Genomic DNA, 22,288 nt, shown 5'->3' with positions numbered 1-22,288 from the left:
CTTTGCCTTTAAGGGCAGGAGCTGTGTGCAGGACCAAGGATACTGAGGATGCTGAGGTCCGATCAGCCGGGGTGGGAGGCACAGTGACAGGAGCACTGACAAGCCCTCACAATGTGGCCCTCCAGGCCATGACAAGGTCTGCAAACACACATCACCACAGGGCCCCGGGGAGAGCACCGGAGAGAAATAAAGCACGCATGCTTGGCTGAAACAGGCACAAGGGTCACTCTCAACGAATGCTGAAATTCGCCCCCCGCCAAAGGTCTAATATTCAGGGCAGCATTTCAGATCATAGTTCAGAACCCCTCATAAAATCATGAGAGGCAGACATGAGAGTTAGTAACAGCTGGGATGCATCAAGCGGGAAGAAAACACAGCATCGGCATATGCGTTCTGTGAATTTCCTAAGAGTCCATAAATTTGGTATTTGGAAGGAAGAAGGGAAATGTTAATTAGGAGAAATTTCAAACTGGATTTGAATTCGCCATGCAGTCAAGGTGATCTGCTGCCCTGTGCCATCACACAGAGGGACAAGTAAGGGGCTGCTGGGGTGGGGCCTAGGTGGGTCCAGATTATTCAGCTGATATGGGAAAGCTCCAGTCACCTCTACAGGCTGCTCTTTGGAGTCAAGTCCACATAACGAATCTATCTGCGGTCCAAATGGATGGCCCAGGTCCCCAAAGCCACTGCAGGATTAGTGGTTAACAAGGATGCGCTGGCGGAGGACGAAGTTGAACAAGATGAGTAGGACAGCAGTGTCCAAACCCTCAGCCACAGAGTCCAGCCTCAAACCTCTCTGTGAGTAACTTCCCTCTAAATCTCAATTACCTCACAGCCTGAAATGGGTTTGTGCAAAAACTAAATGAATCCGGGGTCTCCTGGGTGGCTCAGTCAGTTAAGCGTCTGCCTTCAGCTCAGGCCACGATCCCGGGGTCCTGGGATCGAGTCCCCCCCACATTGGGCTCCCTGCTCAGTGGGGAGTCTGCTTCTCCCTCTGTCTGCTGCTCCCCGTGCTTGTGCTCTTTTGCTCTCACTCTCCCTCTCTGTCAAATAAATAAAAATAAATATATATATATATATATATATATATATATATATCTTAAAACAAAACCAAACAAAAAACTAAATGAGTCCTTAGCCCAGCACCCGGCATGCAGTAACTGCTCCACATAGGGGTCTGCCGTGGGGTCTGTCAGAGTTCCCCAACACGCCTATCCCCCAAAACAGAGGGGTGCGGAGAGAGCTAGGAGGCCTGCTTGTGATTACGTCACAGGTAGCTTCCAGCTCTTCAGGAGAGCATCACTGAGAAAGAGTTTCCCCTCCTTCCCACAGAGCGATTCCTAGAACACGGTGACCACAGAGGACAGCACGGGGCGCTCCTGTACACCGCCCACACCCCCCCTCTGCCCCCCACAACCCACTGGGATCCACTCAGCAGTGCCAGCAGACCCTCCCATGGGCACACCAGACCCCTGCCTGTCACCACTGGCAGCACCGCCTCCCCGTCCTGGCTCTATCCCCAGGGTCCCCCTGTGGGGCTTAGCAGGGACCATGGCCCACCTGGACTGCCACTTGGAAAGCATGGTTTAATAATCTGAGCTCTGGAGCCAGACTATGTGAGTTCAAACCCTGGCTCAGGCACTTCAGAACCATGTAAAAATCGGCAACTTTCTTAGCCTTTTTGGCCTCAGTTTCCCCGTCTATCAATGGGGAAAATCATGACAACTTCTCCTAAGGTTACTGTGGGGATTTAATGAATTCCAAGTCCTGGCGTAATACGTGGCACAAAGAGAGGGTTTGATTTCTGCCTGCTATGATTTCTAAGAGAGCAGGACCATTTCTCTCCTGCCTCGGTCACTGTGACCTGAGCTGAGCCACTTCCTAATTCTATACTCTGCCCTCATGACAGGCCCACACACGAGCCAGAGTAATACTCCCCAAGGAAAAAACCCAACCACATCACTCCCTCCCAGGCCTTTCCTTTGGCCCACAATTGTCCCCAGCCCCCCCAAACCTGCCCCACTCCCTCACCAAACCATCCTGCTAACCCTCTCTCTGCTCCTGGACATGATAGCAGCACACCCACAAATTCCACTCTGTATGTGGAATGCTCTCCCCTTCAATCTTCCCATGGCTGGCTTCTTCTGTCCTCTGGGCCTCAGCAGCAAAGACACCTCCGAGCAAGGCCTGGTACGTTACTGTGCCCTGAGTCTCTCCCCTCAACACCAGCCACTCTGTCAGGCTCCAAGCATCAGCTGTGCCGGCTCCATAATGAGACCCCTCTGCCCCGGGCTCTGGTGCACATCCTCAAGCTGCAGGGTGAGCTGATCTTGGCTAAAGCGGACCCGTCAGGACCTAGACAATGTCTGGCTCACAGCAGGCTCTCACAAAATGCAGAGGATTTTTGAAATAGGATAATTATCATGCACCACATACCCAGTGGGGTAAGACCTGAAGCTCACCCACCAGGGGCATGCTCAGAAGGGCCCGGGGATGCCAGAGGCGCTCAGGGGCCTCCAACCGCTTATCCACTGTCTTCCTATATCATCGACTTGTCGCAAGTGATACCCAGACTACATTCAAGACATCACTAGCAATAAAAGATAGAGGCTACCTAAAGATACATCCCACAGCCTTCAATACATTAAATATAGGAGTAAATCACCTGTTTGATCAAAAGGGTTAGATCTGTGGATCTAAGCTGAGATCGCAGGGGTCACGGGTGAGATCTTGTCAGAAGGCAGATGGGCGGGAAGCAGAGTGGCAATGACGTTTCATGGCAGGCCTTACTTAAGAGGAGAAAAAAGAATGGGGAGGAAACGTGAATTCCTGCTGCCTTTGGAAGCAGGCTTATTCCCCAAAAGCAAGACGAAGCAAGAGGCGGTGTCCTGTTCCAGCCTCTGCCATGCGCGCTTATCTGATCCTCTCTGTAAATTAGGACACAGGCGACTCCTTCGATTCCCCTCATGAGTCATGAACACAATCAGGATGCAGATTTGGGCCCCCCCCAGGGGTCAAGTAAACACCCAGCTTCCTGGAGCGGGCTTCGTCTGCCCTGCACAATGTCTGCTGATTAGCCTGGCAGCCCCCGCGGAGGGGACGCGTCTCCTCCTCAGGGGTCCCACCACCTTCTCCTGAGATCCTCTCTGTCCAGGCTGGATGGCGGCTTCTGCCACCCCTGGAGGGCTTTGTTCCCATTTCCCCCCAGCGATATCAGCGACTGGATTCCCCCACTGAATTTCACTTCATTCATTTCAGGCCCCCACCCCCAACCTCACCATGGGCCCCTTGCACTTTCTCTAGCCTGACTGATGTTACATTTGCGGTTAAAAAAAAAAAAAAAAACAACACACACACCTCCAGGGTCAGTTTGTTCGTTTTGTGAACATTGTATATTTTGAAGTTAAAATGGTTCTTGATGATATGGGACACTCTTAATTCATTAGAAACTAAGCCCCATTTATTGTCAGTGTTTGGGATTTGCACTTTGAGATCAGGAAAGATACTGTGGGGAGCGCCCGGGTGGCTCAGTCAGTTAAGCCATGAAGCAGCTGCCTTCGGCTCAGGTCATGGTCCCAGGGTCCTGGGATCGAGCCCCACATCAGGCTGCCTGCTAGGTGAGGCGGGGGTGGGGGGGTCTGCCTCTCCCTCTCCCACTGCCCCTCCTCAGTTGTGCTCTCACTCACAAAGTCCCTGAGACAAAGAAACTCTGGGTTAGCAATGGGAAACACAGTTATCCAAAGCTGAAATACCCCAAAGCTCTGACACACGTCCTAGCGATCGCCCCGGGGACTTGGGCAGAGAAGCAGGTGCTCCCCAGGAAGATGTCTGCTAACACCCCCTTCCTTGAGTTCTACCCTCCAACCACACTCCTCCTGGGTCCTTAAAAACGATTTCCTCCATGAAGGATCCTCTCCACCTCTCTGCCACAGGATTTAGTTCAGATGTCCCTTCCTCCACGAAGCCCTCTGGGCCCAAGTCTGGGTCAGGCATATTGTTACCTGCTCCCAAAGGACCCTGCATTTGCCTTTCTAAAACATTCTTTGTGTTGGCTTTTTGTATGGGCTTATATACTTGTCTCAATGTCCCACCAGCCCGAAGGTCCATGGAAGCAGTGACTCTGTTCGTTCTTTCTAACATGGGTTGGCACTTGGGAGGCCACTAGTAAGCACACGCCAAAAAAACAAACGACTAACAGATGAACAAAAAATATCAACAGCTGAAAAAATCAAGAATTTTCCTCATTATGTTCTAAGAGGAAGAAACTCATCAGAACTGAGGTTGATGAAAAGCCCAGACCCCCTCCCCCCAAAAGAAGGGAAGACATTAGGAAGATAGGAACAATTAATTTTAGGAGAAACCCAAAGTATAAAGAGCAGAATGTAAAAGCTCAAAGATTTGAGGAAGTTGGATACTTTTCAAAGAGTACCATAAGAATCCAAACGCTATCAGAACATAGGAAGGACAGAGCCATAAAATGCCAGATCGGTTACCCTCTATTAAATCAAACTGTAAAAGGCACAAAGAGAGAAAAATCCGGCCCTTTCACTAAGAAGAATGAAGATGCAGCACAAATTTATAGGTACAAGATCAAGAAAGCTAAAGCAAGACAGGAGATACAACTTTCAAGAGACATCAAAGGTAACATTCTTTAATTATACAAGAAAAAGGAGGAGGGACTAAGGAAAATGTTGCTCCATTAGGAAATGGGACAGAAAGTTGTTAGCAGATGGCTGAGAAATGGCCAGAGTTGCTGTGTTTTTCATGCTTCAGGCTAAGAAAGGGATTAGCAGGTGGGGGTGGGGGCGGTGGGGGTACTAAAAGCTACCAAAAAATTTTTTAAAAGGCCGCTGTGTTGGGCGGGCGCCAAATTAGAAAAGGAAAATAATTACATGGAATATTTAAATAACCGGGTTCATAATCCCAAACCAATCTATAGATGGAGGGTCCTTTAATATGGATTACACGCATACTTGGACACTAACAAGTTGGAAAGATGTTACCAAAATCCTGAATGGCCTAGAGATTGCTAAGCGCAAAACAAATCATTAAAACTTGGAAAAAGGGAGACAGATATCGTGCTCACCTTAGCCACAGAAAAAAATTACCTACCTGTTTGATTTTAGACAGGCGTGAAAACACACGAGCCAGGCAGATCTCCTGGGCTAATCCCATGGTTCTTTAAAAAAAGAGCCTCACCCAAGTCAGCGAGTAAATTGCCAACTTATTCCAAAGTACCTCCAGCCATGCCAGAGGAGAACCCGAGGAGTTGTCCAGCTGCTGTAAGTACACGAGAACAAGTATTTTTGTTGGTTTTGAAAGGTGCAATTTAGAAATATATCCATGTGTCACAAATGCCTACTTGCAGAAAGGACTGGGTGACTGTGTTTGGGTCCGAGTTGGCGTAGGGGGACTGGCACTAAAACAGAAGCAGAAGCATCAGAAGCAGAAGCATCAGTGTCTTGCCAAGGGGCCCCTCCTGAGTGGCAGGCTCAGGACACACTTCATCTGTGGGGCAATGAAAGTCAAGCAACAGAACAGCTAGGCCTTCTGGGTCCTGTCCCAGGACTTGGGCAGGTGTAAGAGCTGGGGACTGCCCCTGGCCACCACGTGATTCCAAACACTAATATACACGGGCCAGCACAAAACACAGCCGTGAGGTGCTGAGGTGAGAATTACACGTCCATCGGTGTCCAGGGAAGGGAAATACCTTTGTGAAATGGACTTTCAAAGGAAGTGGCTTCTAGAAAGACCCTGAGAGTCAGTAGACCATGAAGACAGGAGGAAAGCACAGAATGACAGCAGGAGCAGGGTGGCTGAGGTAGCGGCCAGGGGGCTGGGCTTGCCTGAGGGGAGGACTGTGGTGGGCCACCAGGGAAGGGGGTTCTGGGCCAGGGCATGGCCGACAGCCAACTGACTTTCCCTAGAACATTCTGTCCATCCTTCTCCTGAATGGCCTTCAGACTTCTCCCTACTCTCCTCTAATCAATGCATCCCCCCAAATTCAATGAATAAAATCAAATTAAACTTTCCAGACAGCTTTTCTCACTGCTGGTTTCCAGCTTCTCGGGTCACATCCCAAGACTGGACTGTAGAGTCACAGTCCTATTAGGCCCAAGAGTAATCAAGATTCACTGGTTAGACTCAACCTGAAACCCTAAGGATTATCCCTAAACGTCTACCACTTTCAGCAAGACTGAGTTAGTGACCTTGCAATAGCTCCTTAAAAACCTGCTGGAGGGGCACCTGGGTGGCTCAGTGGGTTAAGCCTCTGCCTTCAGCTCAGGTCATGATCCCAGGGTCCTGGGATCAAGCCCCACATCGGGCTGTCTGCTCAGCGGGGAGCCAGATTCCGTTCCTCTCTCTCTGTGCCTCTCTGCCTACTTGCAATCTCTGTCAAATGAATAAATAAAAATCCTAAAAAAAAAAAAAAAAAAAAAAAAAACCTGTTGGAAGTGGCTCACAGTTTGCAAGCCTTCAATGTGACCTCTGGATTACTGAGAGAAAACCCGGGTCGTTACATCCAATTTCTCATAGAAGGACAAGAATAATCACAGAGCTATCTTGGAGCTCACAAATACCAGTTCTACAAAGGTTCGTGGACTGTGTCTCCCCATTCCAGATCCCCCTACAGTTCAAGACTGTCAGGGGAAGAAGTAATGTTTGGCAAAGTCCTCAAAGTATGACCCAGCATCCACCAGTCTTCCTGGCTCAGCAGTATAATCTTCAAAAAAACAAAACGAAAGACACAAACACCCCTGATTGGTTCATCAACTGTTCTCCAAAGCAGTAACAGACAGCCCGGATGAGAATGGAACGGTGAGTGCTCGGGGAACTGTCACTGTCTGTGCAGTGTGGTCGACCCCAAATGGTTCATCTGTGCCTTGTAGGCATTTCTGTCTCTCTGTCTCTAGATAGTAAGAGAGACGTGAGCAGGTGCACCTATTAAATATGTAAAATACACATCTTGTCTTCCACTTGCTTAGAAGGTATATTTCTAAGGGCTCTAGGAAGTCACCTAATATAAAGACAGACAGGTAGAAAAAAAAAATTTTACTTTTTTTTTTTTTAGCACACAAGACTGCAAGTGGGCTTGGCACATCAGCTTTCCACAGAAAATAAATGCAAGCAATTAAAAATTCAGTTTCTTTTCTTTAAGCTAATTCCTCAGGTTTTGCTAATTAGCAACTAATAGTTCTGTCATCTGAGCTGGGGAACCATAAGGAAGGATACCAGTGGTGTGTTTTCAATCAAAGCATTTGCACGGAGGAATGAATCATATTTTCCGTGAGGGATTACTACTGCTTGGGAGCAGCGGGGGGCAGAAGAAAAGCATCTTCACGACCCTCAAACTGCAAAAAGAGAACTGAAATTTTAGAAAAGCGGATGTCCTTCTACTCCTCGTAACAGAACCAGTGGGGGCCCCTATGCTGCAGGACTCCCTGCATCCCAGACGCTCCCCACAAAGCCTCCTGCAGGGACAGTCAGAAAACGAGACTCCCCCAAGAAGACAGAAGACAATGAAACACATGTTTTCTCGTAAACAAGTTAGGCACTGGCCAGGGTACAGGGATGCTTTAACTATTATGTCACTTGCCTGCGCCAGGTCCCTAAGAGAACACACACATGCCTGGCAGTGAGGGGACGCGGGGGTGATGGAGTTCGAAGTACCTGGCGACCCACGGAGCAGAGGCAGCTGGAAACTGCTGAGCAATCTTCTGGAGGGAAATGGGGGTCCTAATCCCAAGTCCGGGGGCAGGCAGTTCAGGTCTCTGCAAACCAGCCCCTCCCACGCTCTCCCCAGTCACAAAGCGCCAGTGATCCTGCGGCCACCGACCTGTCAGCATCACACCATGTCTGAGGTCTAAGCCGTGCGGCTCGAGCGCCTACTTTCTTGCCTTGACATACAAGCCCTCCACGGCAGCCCTCCAGGAGAGCATACCCTCCAGTGGCCCCTGGGAGCATTTTATTCCAAACATATGTTATGAATGTTTGAAGTATCCGCTATCCCTGGTATTTCTTTCTTTTTTTTTTTTTTAAAGTCAAACCCACAAAACCTAAAAGACTTTGAATCCAGCCTAAGTACCCTTTGTGAGGACGTAACACTGCATACCCAAGGATAATCAAGTCTTGCGCCATAAAAATTGTACAGATGTCCTTCAGAGGGGGGAAGAAACAATTTTCCCTTTTCCGGTCTTACAGGAAGCCTGCCCACACGTTAGAAATACCAAGTCAGTATATATAGAAACGCAAATTAGGCATCTTGGAAAGTCCACATTTTCCAACCACAGAGAAACGAAGGAATTCCTGGGAGTGTTCACATGCCCAGCTACCCTGGATATGAGGAGTCTTTGCTCTCCGACAACCTGGTTGTCAACGAAGTTGTTTCTCTCCAACAATCTCTGACAATGGTTCACAGGAAAGGGGAACAGCCTACAAAGATGTTTCTGAACCTTGACTGCAGTGAACTTGTGGTTTGAAGTTTTGCTGCGGGACTGACAAGTAAAGAAACGTGATCGAACTTTCATGCCTCATTTTTAAAAAGACAGCACTTTTCTCATACACTAAAAATTTGGGAAGGATCGATCAACTTCAGCATTGCATTGGTCATTCATTAGCCTTCTCTGGATAATTAAATCCAGATAAGGTAGACAGATTTTATTTTAAAGTGCCAAGACACACTCATTATGCTGGTATAAGACTAAAACATCCAATATGGTTCTAGAAAAAGTAAAGTTACATCCTATCTAACTCCTTGGGGATATCTTTAAAATATCTCATATGAATAATTCTGTAGCTTTCTTTTTTCCACATATATTGCTTATATTTGTTATTAAAGTAAATCCTTACTTACAAAATAGAAAAAAATATATATAGTCAATTCACTAAGGTTCGGGGAGAAAGGGTCTGCTCAGAAGGCTACCGTACACAGTGCTGACCACACCAACACTCTTCCTAAAGTTTACAGTCCACTCAATCTCTAATCTGTTTCCAGAAGATGCAGATCTCAGGGAGGCAGTGAAACATGACTGCAGCACTAAAAAAATAACTCGGTTTGGAGATGGAACTCATCACATATAGGCGGTGACGGTGGAGGTGGTCGTGGTGGTGATGATGGCGATGAGGGTAGTGATGGTGGTGGTGGTGACGATGGTGGTGTTGGTAATGATGGGGGTGCTAGTGAAGGTGATGGTGGTGGCCGGGACAGCAGTGGTGTCGGTGGTGGCAATACTGGCGGTAATGGTGGTGATGATGGCAATGATGGTAACAAGGTGATGGTGGTGGTGACAATGATGGTGATGATGGTGGGGATGGTGATATTGGTGGTGCCAGTGGTGCTGGTGATGATGGTAGCAGTGGTGGTAATGGTGATGATGATGGTAGTGGTAGTAATGATAGGAATGATGGTGACGGGTGACAGTGGTGGTGATGATGGTGGTGGTGGTGATGGTGACGATGGTAGCTATGATCATGGTGGTGATGATGGTCATGATGGCTCATGATGGCAATGACAATGGAAAGGAAGGAACAGGAGGAAATAGGGGCACAGGAAAACACGTGCCATAATAATCTGAAGCACTCACCATGAGCCAGAGATTTTACTAAATCCCGTATTTGCATTGTGTCCCTTAATTCTCAGCAAAACACCGTGGAGCAGCGCTCACATTACAACACCAAATAAATGGTGAGGACATGACTCCTGGAGGGGTCGGCACACTTGACCATGCCGCACAGGCACTATATGGCAAAGCTGGAAGTTGAGCCCTCTGCCCCTTAATGGTAATCCAATCTGTGTGATCTCTAGATCGTTCCATCCATGTTGTATATGTAAGGATCTCATTTCCTTACGACCCGTTCAGGGAGTATATTGGGAGGGCGGGGGTTGGTCAAAATAGCATCTGTCAGTTGGTTACAGGCAACATCCACAGTCTGTCAGTCATCACGCAGTCTTAACGGTGCTTTGAACAATACAGTGGGGAAAGTTAGGGACATCCAATGTATTGGTCTATGTCCTAAATAGAACCGTTCCAAGCCCCACTAAGAGCTCCACAGGGCACTGTGCTAATTAATACTGAGACCCAAGAGGTGGGTCAAAACACACACTGGCAAGAGTGTCAAGGATCCCAGGTGTGCAGAAAGCCTATCCCTCAGACGAAGGGGAGAGGGGTGGACGGGCCGACCGTTAGAAGAAACGAACCAAGAGCAAGCTGCAAGTTGAACGGCACAGACAGAGACTTAACGGTCATCTGCTCACTTCCATCCATCAGACAAGAAGTATTCGTCAGCTGTCCTGCCCAATTATAGACCTCACTAATTAGTGGGCGTCTGCAACAGAAAGCAAAACATAAATATGGGATTGGGAAAGTTTGTGTTCACACATGAGGATGAAAACAATGCAGGGAACTTGTGGCTAATAAACTAGACTTGATTCTTTTTAAACAGTAAATACACTCAGGAGTATTAATGTAGGGAGGAAGTGTGTAGGTTCCCTCACATTTTCTGCAAGGACGCGATCTCAGAGAGACCCACAGATAAAAACACAGCGGAGAAAACAGGAACACCCTGCCAACACCATCGTAAACTCTTGCTCCTAAAAGAAAATGAAATAAACTTTAACGAAGGCAGAAAAAGAAGTGAGCGCCCACCTTCTCCTCACTTCTGGATCTGTAAAAACAGTAGCCACAGGGCTGAGAAGCACTTTTTAATCAGAGAAGTCGCAGTCTTTTTTAAAAAACCTAGAAGAATCCATAAAACCTTTTCCTCCATCCTTACGGCAGCTTTACAAAAAAAAAAAAAAGTGTGACTTCCATCTTTACCAACAATGTAACCTGGTCGGGGAGAAAGCAGTTACTGAGACGTAAGGCTGCTCCAGGTTCTTTGATCTGTACCCTGATGAGGGAACATTTCCCTCTGCTACGAGCCAGCTAACGAAGGGATGAAATTAGCTTTTATCCTGGGCACTTTCTGGGGGGGGGGGGTAGGGAGAGGCACTAATCAGCTGTCCTCGCTAATCAGTCATCTGGCTAATGACCTTTTGCCTTAAAACACTAAAATTTCTGAATGATGTGGAAAAGGGGAAACACAAACCAGTCCCCTTCTCTGGAGCTCAATGGGTCATCTGGAATTGGAGCCAGGAAGGTTAAATGGCAAGTCTGTATCCTGCCAAGGTGATAAATCTGTAACCAAGAGCTTTAGCTTTGGCACCTAGGAACTTCATTACCTCCACAACCAAAGTATATTTTTTTAACTAGAAACAGGCCACAAACGGAGTCAACCCTTATACATTTTTCTTTGGAGAAAGCTATCGTATATTTGTTTGTGTTCTGAGTCCTAGTGAATTACTTCAACTTTATTAGTGCTAGAAAAGAAGCTTCCCATGTTTCTGCTCTGCTGGTTAGAGAAGCCAGTAAAACTTGTAGAAGAATCTTCCACATTTAAGGAATCTAGCACTGATTTGCTCAAAAAAAGGGTCTGTTTGTTCAGACTCAACAAGTAAGCCAAAAATCATTCAAAACGAGGATCGCGGTGGTTCAGGACTTCTGCCGGTGCAGCCCACTTTAATAACTACCCCCATCAACCACTTCTGCTCCTGCAGTGTCTGCTTGGGTGGAAGAAATCTGGTTCTCCTTCGCAGCAAAGGTCCATGTGGATTAGCCACAGATGGACACCTTCCTCATATCTGCCACGCGGAGGCTTGGACTGGTTAAGAGATATAAGACAATGGCTCTCTCTAAAAAGAGGAATGGACAGGATATAGGAGAAGAAAAAGAAAAAGAAAAAAAAAAAAAACTGGGCCGTAAATTAAACACTGATACAAATTAATACGAGCGTAATTATCCCTGCAGCGCGCGTGCGCGCCCACGCGCCCAGCCTTCTGCGCTCCCGGGACACGCGGGCCGGGGCAGGGGCCACTTACGGTAGTGAGGCTCCATGTAACCGTTCCGGGGGTCCATGGCAAACACGGCCCCACGGTATGGCAGGGAGGGCTCGGCCAGGTGCGGCAGGGACCCATGGATCTCCTTCTTGATCAGCGAGGCCCTCTCCTCGCTGGATGTCGAAGGCTCCTCGCTGATCTTGCCGAGGCCCTGGACACTCTGTGGCTGCATAGTGACCGCGTTTCTTCTCTCTCTGTGATAGGTCTGTCCAGGACTTTCATCCTCTAGAGAAAGAGGGGGAAATGGAAGCCCTGTGAGCCACTTGAAGGAACGATTCAAAACCAGTCATCAATTAGGTCTCCCTCTCCAGCCCTCCTCCCCCGCCAAAGAAGCCTGTTTCTCATTCTTGGCAACTTTGAAAGCTAGGCCATGATGACATAGTCTTCAGACAAAACCTTATGAATGAGGGTCCAAAATACCAATCGGAGGGCGAAGGGGAGCAGGAAATGAGCCTATTAAATAGTTGAGATGGAAGGGGTCCACAAATTATCATCGCCAGCTGACAAGTGAACCTGCCAGGGAAGGTGTTCATTATGGACTTGCCAATATCCCCGCGGGTCCCAAGTGAAGGGAAAGCTTTGCCAGCCTGAGGCCATGGGTGCCCAGCTCCCCCCTGTGTGTCTGAGGAAGCCGGGCTGCTCAGGGGTCGCGATGGCAGCTCGGACACCCGCTGCGCCCCTGGGTGATCTGCGGATGGAACGACCTAAAGTGCTCCAAAAGTTTTCCTGTTTTTGTTCTTTTTTTTTTTTTTAAAGTCAGATCTATATAACCCACTGGTTTAGTGGAGCTAAAAATGGGACAAAAGACCCACCAGTTATGAGGGGTAAAGGTAAACCTATAGTACCCTTTGCAAGACATGTAGAACAGAGCTGAGAACCAAGAACAAATGGGGTAAGACTAATTCCCAGGGCAAGATGGCTCTGGGGGTGAGGAAGGCGGCAGTGATGCGGACACAGGCTCCTTCTCTGCTGGGGTCCAGACGCTGCTTCACATACTTCAGAAACAGCTTGACGAAATTCCACAAACATTCAGTTTTCCAGCTTCCTAATACTTCCGTCCCCTTTGATCTGTAGGAACTTCCCATCTACCCATTAGGGCTCTCTGCAAATGTGATTGGATGACCTTTCTAGAATAGCAGATCAAAGAGCCCATGCATAAAATTAAACTAAACGAGTGATCTGAATCCACAACAAATGGGCCAATTCATCTGTTAAGAGTCATACACACATTCTACATTCCATGTTCCCAAACAAGCCCTGCATTTCATCAGCAGACTGTTCTGGAAGGTAAGTGCTCGTGGAAACAAAGCTGTTCGGGTAAGGCTCGGACATCTAATCTGAGAATGATGTCCCATTCTTGAGCTGAAATATACATCTATATGTAAGTACTAATGGCCTTGTACATTTTGGACGGACAGATTCTGAATACATCTTATCCCAACACATAAACTGATCTTCCAAGTATTTCATAAAGCAGTAATAACTGGCTGAGAGCCACCTAAAAAACAGGAAAAAATATATTTTACCAGTTTCATGGCTGTTTGCACAACTTCAGAAGGAAGTGCAGCTATAAACATGGGTAAGAGTGAAAATATAACCTACGGTCACGACTACTGTTTTGTGATGACTAATGACTTGAACTACCCAAAGCCAGGAGCAATTTTCATCATTCTGCTTGTGTCTGGGATTGGAAGAAATAAGCATGTTTTGTTTTGTTTTGTTTCTCAGGCTAGCAAATGACTTGCAAAACAGAAGAAACAATGAGATATGCTTTGGTCTTTACGGTGAATTTGCTGACTACTGCAGGATAACTGTGAAACATTATTTAGCATCATTTTGTGCAGATCTTCGCCACCTAATCTTGTAATGATGGGATAAATTATGAGTTTAATCTATCAAGTAACTACTAAAAAGGAAAAACAAAATGGGTGTAATACCCCATTTTCACACATCGATCTTTACAAAGGCAATTCAAACCACACTTTTGCTAATTTAAAAACAAAATACCGGAGGAAAAAAAAACCTACATTTTTATTTTTCTTTCTAATACTTGGAGGCACCACTCTGCCCTCGTAATTCGTTAGCAGTAAAGTTGCAGGCTATAGAATAAGGGTTTGCAGTTCTGTAAAGCAAAAGGGTGTCAAAAACATTTAAACTCTCAGTCGGTTTTATAAAAACTCCTATAACCTACCAATGGCCAAAGTCATATTTTCCACTAATTTGCGCCTGTATAAAATCTTTATTCCCAATTTCAACTTGAAATGAACTTGTGGCACTGAGATGTAAATTCTGTATTCCAGAGAGTGGACCTTCCGTCTGGAAAGCCAGTGAGCCCTGACCAAGAGCCACTGCGACATGTAATTAGTGTTCTCTGGTTAAAAGAATAACCAAGCTCCGCTAATCTGTTCCAGGTTGAAAACGGGATTCCCTTGACTTAATCTTCCTAAAAGAAATTAACTTTTCTTCTCTTAAACCCACATCCCTATAATAGAGTGAGTTTCTTAGAAGCCAAGCCTTTATGATGAGCAGTTGAATCCAACTTCACAAATAATTGAATAATTGGCATGGTCTGACCAGAATCCTCCCACGTCCCTCCCCACCACCTCCCTCCCCAGCCTCCTGGAAGAAGGAAGTAATTGGTGGGGCGGGTAGGGGGGGTGGGGAGAGTGGAAAGGGGGTGTCTTTCCAGCTAAGTGATTTTTTTCACAAGTACTAAACTTTTATTATTTTTCTCACTGTGAGTTAAACTAACACGTGCGAACATGAAAGTTGTAAGGGGAACTAAGCAAAGTTTAAATACATAATACAAGAAAAAATTCTAACTAATTGCCTTAGTAAAGTCAACGTCAGGCACGAAATTTTTGAGTGTAGAAACTTTCACCAGACTGACTTTTTTACAGCAGTTGATGCTGACACGCTGTTACCTACCCTCCCCTCCTCTCCAAAAAAATTCCAGCAGACAAATATTTCATGAAGTTTACCTTGTGTACTAAGTCGTTCCTGACGGGCACTCAGATCAAAACTTGACAGGACACACGCTCCACAGTCCAACCAGCTCTGAGGCTGGAGAGCACGCTCTCCACAGCGAAAAGGCAACTTTCCAAGCAATATTCCTGCCTGCCCTTATAAATTTAGCAACCACTTCAGTCAGCCAAAAGACGAAAGCTGTCTAATCTTGTTCAGTTGTGCCGAGTTGTTCAATAAAGTTTGAGAGTCAGTGCAGACAGGCAACGCCAGGCCAAATTATTGACAGAAACATACTGTCCACCATGGCAACAAGCAGAAGTCGGCAGCAAAAATGTAAGCAAACAGCCCACTGCTCTAGGAGCATCTGCCAATGGACTTCCCCGGCCAAACACAAGGGGACTGTTCCTGCTTCTCTGTGTTCAACAGCTGCTAACTCGGGGCTGGGGGGGAGGCGGGGGTCACGGGGAAACATGCAATTCACTAAAAAGTCTCAGGAACAAAATTATTTTAAATACTGTTATTATAACCCCCCTTGGTACCTCCTTCCTTGTGTATAACCACATTCAAGTGGAAGTTAACAAAATCCCGCCCCCAGTGGAGAGCTGCCCAAGCATCACATTTTACAAACTGTCCCAGGTTTTCCGAACTCATCCAAAGGCAAATGGCGCCGAGTCCCCGTGCCATGAGTTCTGAAAACTCCGAAGTCACTTCGATGCCTGCACAGCTAGGACCGTTCACCATGGAGGCTTGCAGACAGAGCGCTGCGTGAAGCAGGACTCGAACACACGCTCCTGGGCATGTCCTCACAATCCCTTGCACCATTTCACACCGCGAGCCAGGAAGCCAGGGCTTTTCCCACCTGGACCTCAGATGACAGTTTCAGAGGGTTCTTCCAATATAAAAATAAAACCCTGCCCCGCATCGTCAGCTAGAACACCTCCAGCCCCCCTAGCAAAATGAGCTGAGTAGGAGCTCACGGTGCATGCACGTGGCCACCTTTAAAAAAAAAAAAATTAACATCAACCTTTAAACTGCTCCCTTAAATCCTGTCTTCACGCCATTACTCCTCTCGTCCCCCAGGACAAGAGAAGACACAGAGTATAAGACAACGGGCAATACTTACAACTCGGACCCCGGGCTCTGGCTAGCTACTTTCTGCAAACTTCTCTTGGTGGGCTTCCTCTAGTGTGCAGACCCTCTAGGAACATTCTCGGTGTCTCCCTGCCTCCCTCTTCCTCTCCCTCTCCCAGGCAGTGCTGCTCCCATTAGATGAATTAAAAGTGGTTGGAGCCATGCTAAATTTAACAAGCTCATTAGTATTCTGAGTGCTTCCGAGTGAACTCTCTCTATTCAAGCCGCTCTCTCCAGCAGAAGGGTCAGGCGGCTAATCATTAAATCAAACTAATGTCACCCTATCACAATCAGCCCGAGAGAAGGAGGGTTTATTATTTCAGTTTATGCTAAATAAACGGTTTTACAAATGGTCCCCAAGCAAGGTCAACAGCAGCTTCAATTACAAGACAAACTTCACAAGAGTTGCTCTAAACCAAGTACTCTGTATTGACTTAAGAACGGGCTCAGCTTCACATATTACCACGAGCAGCGTTGTACAGGAATGCATATTGTAAAATAAAGGATGGGGTTGGGGGGAAGCCTTTCTTTGCCAGAATTTGCGACTGCACAGCGACTCCTCGTTCACCTGTCTCCAACCAGCTAGCCGTTCAGCTCAATTCACCCCACACAAAGGCTGGAGCCCAGACCTCAATGGACCGAGTGAAACATGTTCAAAACTAGGCTCTCTATTGTGACTGAATTTCTTAACATCTTTTCAAAAAGCGGAGAATGCCTTGAGGCTAAAGGAAGAAACAGGCTAATGGTGAATTGGGAATTCTGAGCAAATTTCAGAGCCCTTTCCTCCTAGCTTTTGAGGTTGAAAGCAAGCTTTTTCCTTTCAAGTTTCAAAGTCCTTTTTCCTCCCGCAGTGTCACAGAAGGATTTGAAAAGAAGGTAATTGTGCTCGCAGTCTCCCTGATCAGAGCTTACGTCCTATTTCTGGTATTTCGGAATACTTCTTGCAATAATAGTGCATATAGCTCAATCCCTTAACCGGCCTGCACTCTGCAATTGCTCATTAAATGAACAATTGCGGGTATAAAATGCCTTTTATGTTCAAGGTCTGGATATAAGATAAGCATTCTAGGACTCTAAATTTGGTTTACTAAGGAAACTCTCCATCATTAAATTACAAAACTGAAGTCAGAATATCAGGCTTTCCCAGAAAAGTGGCACTCAGATTTCGGTGAGCCAAAAGGAGAGGCGGAATGGGGGGGTGGGGTGGGGAGGAGGCAACAAAATGGGGGGGGGGCACAAAAAAAGACCGGGTACTCAGATTTCTAGCCGAATGGGGCTTCTAACAAGAGAATAATATTTCCATGTTTAAGAAGGTCTGAGTTTGTGAGACTGTGTCATTTCCATACGGAATGATATAATAAAGTCATCTTCAAATGGATTAAAACATAGGTCTGAGGCTCGGTCAGTATGCAGATGACTCTGCCTGACCCCTCAGAGGCAGATGTGGCCCCCTCCCTTAAGCAAGGAAAGACTCCTTCAGGGTCAGAGAATGCGATCATCTCTGCCATCTCCCTGGGTCCCCAGAGCCACCGTTCTGCAATGGGACAGGGGGCCAGGTCCAGAGACAGGCTGCCTGCTTCCGAGGTAGAAACTGGCCACGTGGTACCTGTTCACGGGCGGGGGTACGTCTACTTGTGGACAGGGTTTAGGGAATGACACCTGGGGTCTGTACGCACTCCCCACTTCTACCACCAGCACCACCATCAACAGAAGAGGACAGAAAGTAATCTCAAGTTTACGCACGGGCATTGTCAAAACTCTGTTACTGCCCCACCAGGTTTTTACCGTTGTAACTCACTCTTGGGAAACACCCAGGGGGCCCAAATGACAAATCCATGGGGAGTCAACGTCCAACCTCAGGGGCTCGGTCCCATGGAACATGCTCGCTGCACGGACGTCAGCCACACACACACCCTCCACTGGGCCACACCCTCCCGCGCCCCCCCTTCAAAACACCGCACACTGAGGCTCAGCCAATGGGGTCTGTGCACACCTGAAGTTTCCAGTGTGCTTCCAGAAGCCTGGGGCCCCACCTTCCTGATCTGGGCAAGAGAACAGCCCCGTTTTCTGCTTTCCTCCCAGGAAACTGCCTCTCTGGGTTTGGAAAGAGCATGATTTTATTTTTTCCCTATTATGCATGTGTTATGTCTTGTTGGCTTTATTTCTTTGGTTATTTATGTTTTGATGTTCTTTGAATAAAAACCAGTAGGACCGAGGTCCTTGGCTCCACGTGTTTCAGAATTTTTCCCATGACTTGGAGCAAAGAGGGACTTCAGAAAGGAAAGGGGGGGAGGCGACGTGGATTCAGAAGCATGGTAGAATGAGGGCAAGGAGGAGGACTAGCATGCCCATAGGTTTTAGAAGCACAGTTTTGCCTCTTTGCACCCAGACTACAGTCATGCCTTGGCCTGGGACTAGTCCCTAGGATGTCTGGAGCTTGGCTTCCAAAGGCAGCGAGCAAACAATGCCTTCTCTAAGAACATTTCCAACGCCCTTGGGGTCAGACATCGCCCTTGTGCGGCTACACATACATCTCCCATTGACAATGACTGATGACAGAGGGAGTGGCCCAGGATCAGGAGAGAGCTCTCTGCTTTGTCTGCAACCTTTAAACCAACTGCACGGCCTGCAAGACGAGGCCAGCGGGAGGATTTGAGGCTCTGGAGAAATTCCAGCGGAAACTCTGCCTCCAAGATGACGGGGTAGCTCGCTCGTCCTGCTTTCATCAAGGTAAAAGGTCCCAGGTAAAAGGAGAGAAAGTAGAAAAGGCTGTCTGTCAGAGGCACGCAAGTATCCCTACTGTTTTAACATTTTCTAGAGTTCTCTGGCCAAAGGACGAAAGGGGGTCTAGACTGACCAGTATCCCACCGGCCCCTCACCAGAAACTCCTTGCTCCAAAGAGCTCATTTCCCACCTCCCTCCACTTACAGAGCTACATGCAACTTCAAAAGGGGCGCTTGGGACAGAAAAAGTAGGCAGAGAAGGCAAGATGACAATTCAGATAAACCTAAAAGGCCAAGGCAGCAGTGGCTGTGAGCCCCACCGCAGCCTAGAGCTCTGCGGGCACACGCAGCAAGCGGCCTCCTGCCTTCCTCGAAGATGACACAATGAGGGCTCCTTGCCCATCTGGAAAGTCAGGAGCCGATAACATGCTATCAGCTTGTCTGAGGCCTCACCAGGCATGCCCCGTGGCCTCCAGGGTTTCCGTGTGCTCTCCTCCATGCTCCGAACCTCACCAATCCAAGGTCTGCACCCCTGCCCCCCTGCCTGCCCCACTATGGGCGTCGTTGACAGGGACAGCAAAGCGCTCCCGTGACTCGGTGAACACTGCCCAGCATGCCAGGACTCTTAAGTCTAAACCCAAACCCAGCAGCACTAACCAACTTGGAAAGTTCCAGACAGAAAGCACCAGCCAAGTCCCGCCCACACCAGGGGAGAGAAAATAGAACAGATGAATCGGGCCCCTGAGGGTCCCCAAAGGGCCTCCTGTAAAAGGGAGGAGGAGACCTTCCTTCATTTCCACGAGCCTGTGAAGACCGCTCCTTGCATTAAGAATTCGGAAATGTCATGCGGCTTCTTCTATTAGCCTGCTATTAGTTGCCAGTCGCTGCTTACACAGAGTGAGTTAATTAGGGACATCAAAAGCAGTACAATAAATTCTCAGGAGGGCCACACTTTTTTTTCCTTCTGCTTAATAGCGCATTTATGCCTATCTGTGAGTAACAGTCTCGCGAATATTTAGGTATTAGAGATTTGTTTGAAGACTTGGTTTTTGTCTTTTAGAAGCAAAGAATAAAGAGCCTCTCTTTCTTACTTTGCCCCAACAGACGTGAGTAGTGAGGATTCCACAACAAGACCCACAACCAACAGTTCAACAAAAACAATGGGAGACCTGTCCACAAGGCCAGAGTGTATCCTCTGATGGGACCAGTCCTATCAGCCCGTCCAGCAGGAGGACTCCAGGCCTACTCAGCCTTTGAAGACTCGCAGGAACATTCTGGCAGCCCTCTGGAATGGTGGCTTCCAGGTTTGCACCCCTCCTTCCTGCTCAAGATCAAAGTCCCCTTCCCTAACCTTTCTACCATTTCTTAAATTGCAAGAATGAACACAGACCTAACTGGATCATCTGGTGTGTTTATGTTGCATGGTTTTTGTTTTTAGAAGACTGCATAATGAGAAAGCCTGAGCATATGGTGGTATTATATTTTTAATAAAAATTTAAAGACCGTGCTTACTCCATTGCAGAAATCAGACCCTCCTGGAGAGCACATTTAAATATCAAGAGAATATCATTATTGTACCAAAATGAGCTAGAGGTTCCATCTCTATGACAAGATTGGGGCCAGGGAGCAGAGCTCCCCTATGCTGACTTAGCTTCTGGGAAAGGCCGGGGTGCAGGGTCCAGTTTCAACAACAGAAGCTCCCTCCAGCCACCACCCACTTTGAGCTCAGCTATGAAATGTGCACTTGAGAGCCCCAAATCAAATATCGCGTTTGGATCCTTCACAAAGTTACCACAAGTAAGGCATGAGAGTGCCCGCCAGCCTCCTTAGCCCCTCAAATCTGCAACTATGTAAAATATTTTGGGGGCACCTAAGTAACTCAATGGGTTAAGCCTCTGCCTTAGGCTCAGGTCATGATCTCAGAGTCCTGGGATCGAGCCCCACATAGGGCTCTCTGCTCAGGGGAGAGCCTGCTTCCCCTTCTTTCTCTGCCTGCCTCTCTGCCTACTTGTGATCTCTCTCTGTGTGTCAATAAATAAAATCTTTAAAAAAAAAATTTTTTTTCAGGTCACAGCTCAGACACTGTCTATGAGTCAGGCAGGAAGGGCCACAAATCCTAATCTTCCCAGAGCATGTCTTTATGGTCACGGCCAACACAGGATGCTGTGGTGCCCGCTCCGCCAGTCAGGGGGGCAGGATGGACACCAACCAGCCATCGTCCCTGAGATGAGAATGGGAACTGGGACACGAGTCAGACCTTTCTCCTGACCTTGTTCCAGATTTCCAGGCACCTTCAGAAGAACCTAACGCCCCAATGTTGGAATGGTTTTTTGCTGCTGTTGTTGTTTCCTAAGAAATCCCAGTAAAAGCTATTAAGGAAACAAAAGACCAGATACATCCACCTTCCTAAAATACAGCCATTCTCCCTACCAATCTCTTTTCTCAAAAGTCTGCCAACTTAAGCTATAACCATGTACCAATTAATGACAGCTAACATTTATGTACTATGCGGTAGGAAGGGCTTCCCCATCTTGCTTTCACATCACTGTAACTTGTTTGCAAAGGCACGGTCATGACACTCATTGGCCAGGTGAGAAAACTGTGTGGCAGAGCGAAGCTCGGTTACTTACCCGGGTCACACAGCTGGTTCTCAGGTGAGGCAGAACCTGGAGCCCAGGGAGTGAGACACCAAAGCCCACACTTACATATTTGGCTACTGGTCCTCCTGACTCAGGGATAAGAAATAAAAAATAAACTTATATTTGAATTTTGACCCAAAATTCAAGTTTTGCGTAAGTCTGCAAACATCACAACCACTGAACTCTGTTCTATAGGATAAAAGCAATCGCAGAAAAGACCTAAACCAATAAGCATGGCTGTCTTCCAATAAAACTTTATTTATGGATGGTGAATTCTGAATTTTTATATAATTTTCACATGACACATTTAAAATCTAAAAAATCAGGGGCACCTGGGTGGCTCAGTTGTTAAGCATCTGTCTTCGATTTGGGTCACGGTCCCAGGGTCCTGGGATGGAACTCCTTGTTGGGCTCCCTGCTCAGCAAGGAGCCTGCTTCTCCCTCTCCCACGTCCCCTGTTTGTATTCCTTCTCTCGCTGTGTCTCTGTCCGTCAAATAAATAAATAAAATCTTTAAAAAAGAAAATCTAACAAATCATTCTTGGCTCATGGGCCATACAAAAATAGGTAGGGTACTGGATTTGGCCACAACGGAGGCCAAGCAGTACCCTAAAGGACTATACATACTTCGGACATAAAACTTTCACCCAGGTAACACCAGTGAACATTCCAGTAAAGCTGTAAAAGCAATAGTATCAAGTGCTAGGAGGGAGACAGAGAAAGACTCACTTTCTCAGGATATTAAAATATCTCTGTAATTGGCTAGACGTATCACATGATTCCACTTCCAGAGTGCACCTTAAGGGGAAAGTAGCAAAGAAGACAACGATTAATTTTCAAGGATGTTCATCACAGTGTTATTTATAAGCAAAATTCATTAAGAAAGTTAATGTC

The 22,288-nt window shown here is 47.2% G+C and overlaps 1 protein-coding gene across 6 annotated transcripts in view; it reads right to left on the bottom strand.

The window, feature by feature from the left end:
- Window positions 1-22,288, bottom strand: part of GLI3 (GLI family zinc finger 3) — a 266,798-nt gene that overhangs the window by 165,809 nt on the left and 78,701 nt on the right. For all 6 annotated transcript variants that reach the window (XM_082692494.1, XM_082692492.1, XM_082692490.1 and 3 more), the window contains exon 3: window positions 11,918-12,160. In XM_082692494.1, the coding sequence (XP_082548620.1) occupies window positions 11,918-12,160 (243 nt within the window). The remainder of the gene's footprint in view (window positions 1-11,917; window positions 12,161-22,288) is intronic.

Source organism: Mustela nivalis (genome assembly GCF_964662115.1).
Source record: "Mustela nivalis genome assembly, chromosome: 12".
NCBI lineage: Eukaryota > Metazoa > Chordata > Mammalia > Carnivora > Mustelidae > Mustela > Mustela nivalis.
Note: the sequence above shows the minus strand (reverse complement) of the source record. Positions and strands in the feature narration are given on the sequence as shown.